The 12,109-nt window shown below is 32.9% G+C and overlaps 2 protein-coding genes across 2 annotated transcripts in view; both read right to left on the bottom strand.

The window, feature by feature from the left end:
- Window positions 1-3,705, bottom strand: part of LOC111710459 (protein CASP) — a 15,146-nt gene extending 11,441 nt beyond the window's left edge. The window contains exons 1-6 of the mRNA XM_023484555.1: window positions 3,424-3,705; window positions 2,981-3,042; window positions 1,847-1,994; window positions 1,201-1,293; window positions 454-573; window positions 37-138 (exon numbers count right to left, since the gene is read on the bottom strand). Of these exons, the coding sequence (XP_023340323.1) occupies window positions 37-138; window positions 454-573; window positions 1,201-1,293; window positions 1,847-1,994; window positions 2,981-3,042; window positions 3,424-3,492 (594 nt within the window). The 5' untranslated portion in view covers window positions 3,493-3,705. The remainder of the gene's footprint in view (window positions 1-36; window positions 139-453; window positions 574-1,200; window positions 1,294-1,846; window positions 1,995-2,980; window positions 3,043-3,423) is intronic.
- Window positions 3,706-3,712: 7 nt separating this feature from the next.
- LOC111710460 (uncharacterized protein C16orf52 homolog A) lies at window positions 3,713-6,688 on the bottom strand. The gene is made up of 5 exons (XM_023484556.1): window positions 6,319-6,688; window positions 5,814-5,937; window positions 5,225-5,320; window positions 4,657-4,751; window positions 3,713-4,232 (listed from the first exon to the last, which is right to left on the bottom strand). The coding sequence occupies exons 1-5, from the start codon at window positions 6,412-6,414 to the stop codon at window positions 4,140-4,142; spliced, it is 504 nt and encodes a 167-aa protein (XP_023340324.1). The 5' UTR covers window positions 6,415-6,688; the 3' UTR covers window positions 3,713-4,139.
- Window positions 6,689-12,109: the final 5,421 nt, after the last annotated feature.

The following is a 12,109-nucleotide window of genomic DNA, read 5'->3' on the forward strand; positions in this document are numbered from 1 at the left end:
GGGGGGGGGGGGGGGGGTAAATGAAATAAAAATTACCTTTATTTTCTCGTTAAATTCTATATTTATCTTCTCCTTGAACTTTTCAACCTTTGTTTCCATGTTTCTCTCCGTATCCTTCTCCATCTCTTCCATCTTTTCCTAATCATTTTCATATTGGATAGACGATTATTGTTTAATAAGTGTAATACAGTATCTGCAGGAAATTTAAAGACAGATGTAATTTGTAAAAAGGGCGAGGGGGGCGATATTGAAGATCTAGGATCTAGTACAATTACCTTATTCAAAGAATAAATTAGGAAGATTTGAAAACATAAAAGAAATAAAGTAACACTTTACCATTTTTTACTTTTTTTAACTCAAAAATTCAGATATAAAAACACTCTTTTATTACTTAAATGATTTTACATTTTAAATATTTTCCAACAAATTATACACCCCTACAACTTCGCTGACCTGAAGCTGTTCGAGCTCTTTCTCCTTCATCTTAAGCCTGGTGACCTCAAGGCTGGTCAGGTTTAAGGTCTCACGAAGCTGACCGTTCTCTATCTCCAGATCCTGAACCTTATGCAAACCCTGAAAATGTTAAAAAATCTATAAAATTGTTCCGACGCAAGTCACAAAAATGAATGATTTTATTTGCTCTTTTTATTGTTTATTGTTGAATAATCCTCAGGAACCCATGTAGAGTTATAATGAGGATGTCTTTAAAGACTTGGAGTTGCTGATGATGGTTCTGATAGACTTTGTAACTGGTAATCTAGCATCAGCATCTCACGGATACTGTCTGAATTTGTCATAGCTTCTCTTGAAGATATTCACTGTAGTCGACTGTTTAACTTCTTGTGGGATAGAGTTCCATTTTCTTGGAATTCTCAAGCTGAAGAAATTGTTCCTGATACTGGTCCTGGAGTTTTGTATTTCCAAGTTCAAAGGGTCATTAGCCATTCTTTTTTATAAACATACAGTCTTTGTACACTGTAAGTGTACAGTGTACAATGTACATTGTACAAAGAATATTGAAAAACACTGTACAGAAAAAAATAAAGAAAGGACCACAAAAATGATCGGAATCAGAGACTCTTTACCATTTCTTCAAGAAAACTGATCATAGATCTGTATTCTATTTGTTTCTTGCAAGGAAAATTTTAATAGATAATTAAAGGTTTTGATTTTGCAAAATGATAAATTTTACTTTTTTACCTTCATTGACTCCATGCAAAACTCCAGTGTAGGGACTGGGTCGGCGATGTCGCAAAATTTCTGATAAATGTCGAAAAATGCTTTCTCTGCCGCCTTACCAAGAATTTAAAGTTATACCAAATTCAAATTACTATTAATTTTCCTATATATCCAATATCCTTACTCCATCGAATGACGGGTTGTTTTAGTAATAGTAATAAAAAAAGCAAGTCACTCCAAAATTTTATTTTTTTAATTATTTAAAACTAGTCTGAAGTGCCCGGCGGTACCCCTGGAATTTTAGAAACACTTGAAAAAAATTGATCTTTGAAAGGACGAAAAAAAACTTTTTGAAAAAATACATTTTATGGGTTACCTAAAAAAATTAGCCCATTTAGTCCAGCCGTTTGGCAAGCTATAGCTAACATATCTATATATATATACAAATATATTTGAAGAATCACCTTCAAATAAAAACATTTTAATATATTTCAGAAATATATGAATATGAGGGAAGAGCTTTATTATAAGATAAGGGTTAGATCTGAACCCTCAGGGCCAACTCCCAAGGGCACCGGCACCCCCCGGCTCCCAAATACTTATGGGAAGATCCTACCTGTGGATCGGGAAGTATAAAACATGTTTGAATAACTTTAATATTGTTTTCCTTTGATCGTTTTGAAAGGCTGTCAACTTCATTTTGAAAACTCTTGAGAAGCGGAGCAATGAGAAGACGGGTTTCCTCGGTGTTTGTCTTCTTGAAACTCCGGATCATATCAATCAGACCCTTCCGGGATAAATCGCTCTCATCCTGTCTGTATCAAGATAGAGATTAGAAAATACTGAAATCAATTAATCAATCACTAAGTATCTGAAAGGGAACTAGTATGCATGATATTAGTTGTATACTGTAACTAGGAGAGTGTTTGTTCACATTCTACTGTGACGTGTAAGAAAAGTTCTAAAAATAGGGTTTTTTTTGTGAACATTGAACAAACAACATTTTAAGGAACTGTGAGTAAGCGTAATTTCAAGTGAACCTCCATGGAAAGATGCAAATTACCGATTTACAACAGTAACGCTTAAAAGCTTTGAAAGTATGAATTATATATTGATTGATCGATTGATAATCGTTTATTTCTTTATACCTAATTACTGGTATCTTAAATCTGAATTAGATATGAGATTAGAATTAAACTGTTTATTTTCATTTGCGGTTTCCCTGGGAAAGTGACTTGCGCATTTCTTGCTAATAAGAAGTAATGGCGAAATTGTCAGAATGAAATAATTTTCGAGTCAGGAAACTGATAGTAGCTTACACATTTTTTTAAGATTAAGGTTTCAAGAATACCAATGTACATCGGGCAATGCAATCCTTGCATGGAGGGTTCTTTGAAATTATCTTACCGTCCCTTAAACAAACAATTTAAGCCCCGACTCTAATGATTTTGCAACTTAACTATGCGTCTTTAATTTAATCTAATCAGCCAAGTATATATTTATAATGCATATTAAGATGTAGAGATGTTTCAGAAGTTTTTTTAAATGAAAGAGAAAACTAACTTTACATATTTTATGCGAAAAATATGAATTTAAAAAAAACTGGTTTACTTCAGAAAACTTTCTATAATTTTAACTAAAACTAGATTTATTTTTAGAGGAGAGTATTGTTAGATTTTCTGAAAGATATTTGTAAATTAAATATAAATAGTAATAAGATGTAATAGACATGGAACATAGAAACCAGACATACCTAATAAATTGTATAAAATTTAGAAACTGATCTTAAGAGGGTTTGTACCTGACAGTAATTTGACCGGCAAGATCATCCAGCAGCTTCTGTGTGCCGGTCAGATCGAAATCCTGCCGAACAGAGATAAATACTTAGAAACTTCTCAACTTTAAACCTATCAGTTATTAAATTTGGATAACCATAACTATTAAGCCCATTTTTCTTCTCCATGGAGGTTGATATTAAAAAATCGATTTTAACAACTTTGTTTATGTAAAGACAGGAGTATTGTTGTAATGGTGTAATGTATTATTTCTTTTTAATCGTGTTTTCGAACATTTTCAAGGTCTTAAAAAATGAAAATAAAAAAATTAGAATTAACTTACAAATCAAATTAAATCAGACTTTAAGAGATATTTTAATTCCATCCTTCAAAATAAAAATGACTTATACAAAATTGTATATCAGTCTATTATTTCAATTAATTTCTGTACAATTCTAAATTTTCATTCCTGCCAAACTGTGGTCAATGATTGTAGTTTCGACGCCATTTTTACATCTGAAAGTAATAGATATATCATATAGGTACAAAATAAATTATAAAAAGTTTTAAAATGTGCTACATGTGGAGCAGATAGTTTTGTGTTGTCCTTTTACATTTTAAAGCGGGATAACACCATCGTCCATCACCCCTTATTTACATCAATTCTTCTTTTGAAAATCCCATATCACAAAAAATCGATAATGTGTTATGTTTCAAGAATACTCAATTATCCAAGTGTTACAACATTTTGACCCCCNCTCAAAAACTTCATGTTACTACTTTCTTACATATTTTACTAAATCCAATGTATTCAAAGAACATAAAATAATAAGCCAATTACAATCATTACATCAAGAATGAAGAATTGAGAGTATTTTCGCCATTAAATTTAGTTTCTGAAAAGCCACTTAACGTTTTCTTTAAAAACTGAATTTTAAATTAAATAAAACTCAGAAATCTTAGCACTATGTTTAGGGAACAAAGCAATACAGCTGATTTCTAACAAGTGTTTTTAGATTCTCTCATCGCTACAAATAATTTGATCGTTACATTACATTAAACATTTTATGTATATTGTAAAGTCACAGTGTGACTTTATAGAAAATATCACAGCTTAAGCATTGTTTTACATTGCTAAATCGGAAACCAGAAATAGTTCACAATGAAATTCCTTTTTTCCTTTTTTTAAAAATGTGGTAAACATATTTTACTCGCAAACAGTTCTGATATAACAGTTGTCCAGAGTGCCATAACAAAGAAAATGTAGGAGATTCCAACCTGTAACAAAAATCGACTAAATATATCCTTTATTTCTATTTCAAATGACTTAAAAGATTTTTTTAAATTTAAAAAAAAATATAATCATAAATGTGAAGGAATTGTAAGACATTTGAGAAAATTAAAAAGTCGGACACTATTTTAATTACAAAATTGCAAAGGGGTATATTTTCTTGAAAAATCATCCTTCTCGTTTAAATGGGGAAAATTAATAAATTTTTAGATAAAAAGTTTTGAAAGGGATGAAAAAACTTGCCTTTAGATTTCCAATCTTAAATTTACAATTTGCATCCCCAGATAATCAAATTTTTTCAACCCGAGGGGGAGAGGGGGGGAAGGGGTGGTGCTTCTTAAAATTTTACACTCTAGGAAATTGTTCTTTAAATTTAAAGCAAATATGCCTGAATAAAAGGCATGAACCTACTTGATACGAGTTAGGTAGTTGGTAAGGAGCGCCACCAATTTCCTGATTAGCAAACCCCACAGGAAACATTACAGCAGCAATACAGAAGAATATAACTGAACACGTTGGAATATAATTTATTTCTGATAGTTTTATTTTTTAGATCAGAATTAAATTAATAAAATCTATACTTTTATAGTTTTTACAAGAACATTTTTGGGTTAGGTCTTCTGACCCAACTGATCAATTAATTTTCATCTAAAACCTGCAAATTTTATTAAGTATATTTATTAAAAAAAACATTTGAATTTGCCATTTTAACTCTTAGATATAAAATAAGCCTTGGAGGTTCCTATCCAGTAGATAATGATTGTTTTGAAAACAAGTCTGATCTAAGTAAAGTGTTTTATGAGCAACAAATATTCTGATTTTGAACATGCAGAGAAAGTTTTGACTTTTATTAACTCTAAATTACAAGAATGACCTATTTTTACAGTTTTTTTGTGAAATCTATTTGAAAAAAAATCAACTACAGTATCTAAATATGAATATATTTTTGCGAGTGAAAAAATCTATAATTATAATTAACCTGCTGCGAATCCAACCCATTTAGCGTATAGGGCGGTTGCTCCCCCCCATAGAGAAGCTAGTAACAGAACTAGAGTTGTAGTTATACATCCACAACCTAGAAAATATTATAGAGAAGCTAGTAACAGAACTAAAGGTGTAGTTATACATCCACAACCTAGAAAATATTATAGAGAAGCTAGTAACAGAACTAGAGTTGTAGTTATACATCCACAACCTAGAAAATATTAAAGAGAAGCTGGTAACAGAACTAAAGGTGTAGTTATGCATCCACAACCTAGAAAATATTATAGAGAAAACTAAAGGTGTACAATCGTCTCTGAAGTCTCATCCTTTGTGGGTAACGCTGTACCTAATTTCTGGGGGAAAAATAATTTCAAAAGGGAAGGGGGAAAATTAATGATTTTTCAAGAAAACATACACCTTTTCTTGTTTGGGTGAATCTGAATCCAATTTCCCGTTTAAGAAATTATTTTCAAGTAAAGGATTTGAATCTATTCAATATTTATTTTATCATTTCTCAATCTAATTTAAACTGGATAATTTTTCCCACGCTTTTAGATATTTTTTCCCCACTACTCTGCTCTAACCTGATAGAATGGATATGAGTGTAATCCACCATTCTGTTGATAGGTCCGGAGTATAGCAGACCGAAGGTCGGTTGTAAACAGTTAAACAAGATTGTAATAACCCTAACCGAGTACTTCCTCCAACCTGAATATACAAAATTCAAATCAACGGAATCTCAAGGGGTAAAAATTTACAACAACAAAAAGTGTAAAATGATATAAATTGCTCTTAAAATGATAAGAAACAAAAATTCATACATCATTTGACTAAAATTATGTTAGATAGGCATTTTTTACAATAGGAAAAATGTATCTATACACGGCCCTTTTTCGGCCAATTAAAGAGATATTTAAGTTATTAAGTTTATGGTTTTTTAAAAGAAACCTATGACATTGCGCCAATATGAATAAAATACTAGAGCTTTTTAAAAAAAATATACATATCTAGTTTACGAGAAACATGTCCTGAGGGGGGGGTTCATAACGTAAAGCCCTGCATATTGTACAACGCATTATATTCACCAACCTCTGTTGTAATCCAATCAGGCATTGCTAAGCTTGTAACTGCAAATATATCTGCAGCAAGGAAAAGAGCACCAGACATCAACGCTAATTTATCCATTAATACACTGTGTTGTTAGGTGTACATAACAACTGTACACGTTGTGTAATGTACAATAGAAGTGTACACTGCAGTGTGCAGTGTTCTAAACAAAAGTACACGCGTTTAAGCAGTGCATGCACAGATCTACAGTACACGCTATATAGAGGTGGACTGTAGCAGTGTTAAAGGCCCTAATTTTAATTAAGGCAGCTGCCTGTATTATGGATGCTGTATCTATCTATTGAATTGGTCTATTTTCTCCGATACTAGAACTCACATTTCTCTGTAAAAAGAAACTGAAAAAATAACATTTTAGGGTCCGTCCTAGTATACGATTTTTGGACCCCCCCAGGCCCCCCCCCCTCCTATCAATTTTGTACATGACCATTTATTTTTCAGCAAATTTATTATTATTTATTTTTTTGTTATTTAGGGTTAGGTTAGGTTAAGATACTTTCTGGGCCGAGCGCTGCGGCCACGGATTAGGTTAGTTAAGACAACTTCCTGATGGTCATGTACAAAATTGATAGGAGGGGGGGGGGGGGGCTGGGGGGGGTCCAAAAATCGTATACTAGGACAGACCCTTTTTTTGTTATTTAGGGTTAGGTTAGGTTAAGACACTTTCTGGGCCGAGCGCTGCGGCTAGGATGGGCTAGGGGGCCGAGCGCTGCGGCCACGGGTTAGGTTAAGTTAAGAAACTTCCTGTCACACCCATGTACAAAATTGATAGGAGGGGGGGGGGGCGGGGGGGGGGGGGGGGTCCAAAAATCGTATACTAGGAAATTACCACATTTTATTAAAATGATCATTCGTCCATATCCAAGTTTAGTATTTACAATTTAATATGTTAAAATAACTTATTTTAATCACAATTGTTCTTTGAAAAATACAACAGGGGTACTGCAACTGGGAAATTAATAAGTAGCGTTGTAAATGTAGAAATGAAAACAGGTCTTAAATAAGCTAATAGTAAAACGTTTATCAAGCAGTAAGCACCTGCAGGTCCTGCACAAATCACAATTCTATTCAGCACTTATCCAATTTCTATTTAGTAATCAGCTGTTCAGTGTTGATATTCATGACGTTTACAGTTTACTTTGAACTAAGACGACATTTCAAACTGTTATTGTCTCAATATGGTAATGTTGCAACGTCTATACGCAACATCCTCTATACTGAACTTCCGACCTACTAACTTTCTGATGTGGGGAGAACAATATTCCAATCGTTCTATAAATTGCAGAATTTAATAGAAAGAAATTTGGGAGAACCATGGAGATGCACCGGAGGGATTTCATTTTCACTGGAGGGGTTTGAAAAATCGCTATTTATAATTTGAAACTTTACGTAGGACGATTTACATTCCAATGGAGAGATTCAGATATACTTCCAGGTGAAGTATAAAAATTCCACTGGAGGAATTCATGCAGGGTGTCCCACGAAACATGACAGTTGCGGTAGATAGTTTTGAATGTCGTCTTCCATACACTGTATTAGATATTTAAGGCTGTTTGCAGTTTATTTCGTTTAAAAAATCTTTTGCTCAAATATATTTTACGTTAAAGTTAATTTTACTATAATATGAATATACTTTTCTTATTGTCTTTGCAGTATTAAACAACTTATCAAATTATGGAAGACATTCTAAACTTTTTACCAACTGTCATGTTTCGTGGGACACCCTGTATATCCAGTTTTCTTAAATTCTACTGGAGGTATTCAGATATCTATCCAGTTTTTAAAATTCCACTATAGGGATTCGGATATCTATCCAGTTCTTTAAATTCCATTGGAGGGATTCAGATATATACACTTTTTAAAAATTCCACTGGAGGGATTCAGATATCTTTCCTATGGGTTTATCATTCAACTGGAGGGATCAGACATCTATCCATGGGTTTTTTTTTAAATTCCACTGAAGAGATTTAGATATACTTCTCAAATATACTACTGGGGGTTAAAATTCATGGAGAGATTCAGATATATATCCAGGTTTTTTTTAAATTCCACTGGAGGGATATTTAGTGGAATTTTAAACCCCCGGCCCAAGGAAGGATATCTGAATCTCTCCAGTGGAATTTAAATTTTATTTCTAAACCCCTAGGAAGGATATGTGAATCCCTCCAGTGGAATTTAAAACCCTCAGGAAGAATATCTGAATCCCTCCAGTAAAATTTCAAACCCCTAGGAAGGATTTCTGAGTCCCTCCAGTGTAATTTGAAACCCCTAGGAAAGATATCTGAATCCCTCCGGTGGAATTTTAAACCCCTAGGAAGAATATCTGAATCCTGTCAGTGATATTTTAAACCACCGGCCCCAGGAAGGATATCAGAATTCCTCCAGTGGAATTTTAATAATATTTTCAAACCCCCAGGAAGAATATCTAAATCCCTCCAATGAAATTTTAAACTCCTATAGGCTATAGATGGATATCTGAATCCCTCCAGTGGAATTTTAAACCCCTAGGGAGGATATCTAAATCCCTCCGAAGGAATTTTAAAAAAGGGTATATATCTGAATCCCTGCAGTGGAATTTAAAGAACTGGATGGATATCCGAATCCCTCCAGTGGAATTTTAAACCCCTAGGGAGAATATCTGAAGCCCTCGCGGTGGAATTTATAACCCCAGGAAGAATATCCTAATTCCTCCGGAGGAATTTCAAACCCCAGGAAGAATATCTGAATCCCTCCGATAGAATTTCAAACCTCTAGAAAACTGTCAAAATTGCTTTATTCATATCATATGCATAGCATTAAAATGTTTACTAAGTTTTGCTTTTTCGATTCCAAGTAAATGGTTACTTTTTTTAATTAAAAAAATAAAAGTTCTTTTCTTCATGTTTTTTATAAAACATTTTTTTATATAATAATTTTGTTTGTGTTTTACATGTTAAGGGATTAGCTATTATTAAAATGATTATACAAGCTGTAGTGAGCTATATAAAATAAGAATATGATGTGACATGTTTAAGTTCATGGGACTGAAAAAGTTGATAACAGGAGAAAAGAGTGATAAAGAAAACTTTAATTTCAAGTTTGAATATGATGTAAATGGTAAATAATCCTTCTAACTTGAACAATACTATGCTTTGTAGAACATGTTCACAATTGAAATAGAGATGGGCGCGAAGCGCTCTAAAAGCCTAATAATTTCCCTTCCGCATTTTTTTCCTCCGAAATATTCGCATTTATTTTTTTGCGAAAATTTTGCCGTTTTTCACAGATTATAGCGAAATTTTGCGAAAAAGCGAAACCCATAACACGTCCTGTATAAAGTCTAACGTGTTTAGAAACTGAAATAATTCTATTTCTTTTACATCCTTTTTCCATTTGATGATCTGTAATTGTTTCGGTAATTTTTATTAATTATTAAAATTCATCATGCAAATTTATATACATAAATTAATTATACATATATAAAATATAGGTTCATGATGTAAAATCTATCTATATATATTATATCTATATATAAATTTGGCTTGTCTGTCTGTTTGTCTGTTTGGGTGTCTGTTTGTTTGTATCCAATAAACGTCAAAACGGCTAAACCGATCGGGTCCGAAGTGTTCTGTGGAACATCACGTGACCACAGGGAAGGTTTATGATTGATAAAAATTTTAAAAAATGTGATTTAAAGGTTTTTAATTTTGTAAAAAAAAATTAGATTCTTGAAAATCCGCGAATTTTTTTTTTAAAAATTCGCAAAGGAGTTTTCTTCTTTGTTTTAAAATGTAAACAAAAAGAACATGTTCACATTTTAAATAGAAGATGGGCGCGAAGCGCCCTAAAAGCCTAGTATATATATACTTTGCTTGTCTGTCTGTTTGTTTGCCTGTTTGTATCCAATACACGTCAAAACGGCTGAACCGATCGGGTCCAAATTTTTTGTGGGACCTCACGTGACCCTAGGGAAGGTTTGTGTATGATCGAATTTCCAAAAATGGCCTCTAACAAAATTCGATTTTTGAAAATTTTGAAAATCCACGAATTTTTTTAATTAAATTAATTTAATTAAATTTTGTTTTGTTTTTGTTTTACAATGTACACAAAGAGAACATATTCACAATTGACATAGAAATTGACGCGAAGCGCCCGAAAAGCCTAGTAATATTTATATATACAATGTTATATATTCATATCTGAATATTGCCTAAAAGCATGAAACATTGTGTTTATGAATGTAAAGTAAGTACGTTGTTAATTTTTTTTTTGTATTTTGTATTTTGTATCTCTACTTCTTTTTATATACTTTTTTAGATATAAAGATTGGGAATCCAGCTTAGACTGGAAACCAATATTTCGCTATAAAAGTCAACCAACTCAATTTAAAATTTTCAAACTAACCTTATAGAACATTCCCGAGGTTCCATCGAGTTTCCCAACTCAATAAAAAATGAGGTATAAATCGGTCAAGGGGTTCATCATGAGTTATGATCGGACATCCAAAAAACAGACAGACGAACAAATATTACTTTACTTTAAATATATATAATCACAATATACTTGTATATTTTGTCATTTTAGTAACTCATTCCCTCATTCCCTCTCCCATTCCAATACTGGAAGTTTACCAAAGTAAGCATGTCTAGAATATTGATTGGTAAATAACTTTTAACCACGTAGATGCTTGAATTATAGATTGCACCTATACCATCTCTTCTTTGACCCCCCCCCCCCTTCCACCTTCATGTGTAATAGATATACCCTTCCCTTTTGATGACAGCACGTAGACCACCCCCCCACACAAGCAATGTCCAATGCACACAGCTTGACACTTAACATGCCTGTGCGACTCAAGGTTTATTAGCTGATGTTAAACAGGACAGGACAAGAAAGCATAGGACAAAATAGGATAAGGAAGGACAGGACAAGAAAGTATAAGACAAAATAGGATGAGGAAGGACAGGATTACAAAGTATGAGACAAAATAGGATAAAGAAGGACAGGACAAGAAAGTATAAGACAAAATAGGATAAGGAAGGACAGGATAAGAAAGTATAAGACAAAATAGGATACGGAAGGACAGGACAAGAAAGTATAAGACAAAATAGGATAAGGAAGGACAGGATAACAAAGTATAAGACAAAATAGGATAAAGAAGGACAGGACAAGAAAGGATTAGACAAAATAAGATAAGGAAGGACAGGACAAGAAAGTAAAGGACAAAATAGGAAAAGGAAGGACAGAACAAGAAAGTATAGGACAAAATAGGATAAAGAAAGACAGGTCAAGAAAGGATATAGGACAAAAAAAGATAAGGAAGGACAGGACAAAATAGGAAAAGGAAGGACAGAACAAGAAAGTATAGGACAAAATAGGATAAAGAAGGACAGGACAAGAAAGGATAAAAAAATAGGATAAGGAAGGACAAGGAATAAAAAAGAATAAAGGAAGACTAAAGAGAAAAAAATCTGTGTTTTACCTATAAGTTTTTTATAGTCTTATTTTTAGTGGGTAACCCTGTGCGAAGTAAGGAACCGGCATCTAGGAAAGCTCATCATATGGCGACCAATTTGACTTTATTTTAAGTCGTATGTGCAATTTAGCCCCCCTTGTCCCTATTAATTGATGCTGAGGCCCCTATCACCTGTTTGAGAGCTGCCTGACTTGTATATCAAGGTCAAGCAGTTATCTGATCTGAATAAAGAAGTCATCCCTTAAAAATGCTTGAAGCCATCAAAAAAACAATCAAAAATAATTTTTTTCTCAAAAATCT

Source organism: Eurytemora carolleeae, unplaced genomic scaffold (genome assembly GCF_000591075.1).
Source record: "Eurytemora carolleeae unplaced genomic scaffold, Eaff_2.0 scaffold124, whole genome shotgun sequence".
Classification (NCBI taxonomy): Eukaryota; Metazoa; Arthropoda; class Copepoda; order Calanoida; family Temoridae; genus Eurytemora; species Eurytemora carolleeae.

What these genes read in the sequence shown, in the direction of transcription:
- LOC111710460 (XM_023484556.1), bottom strand. Translation starts at nt 6,414, where the DNA reads ATGGATAAATTAGCGTTGATGTCTGGTGCTCTTTTCCTTGCTGCAGAT. An exon ending in ACTCATATCCATTCTATCAG is followed by an intron (nt 5,321 to 5,813) that starts GTTAGAGCAGAG and finishes AATATTTTCTAG; the next exon opens with GTTGTGGATGTATAACTACA. An exon ending in ATGGGTTGGATTCGCAGCAG is followed by an intron (nt 4,752 to 5,224) that starts GTTAATTATAAT and finishes CAACGTGTTCAG; the next exon opens with TTATATTCTTCTGTATTGCT.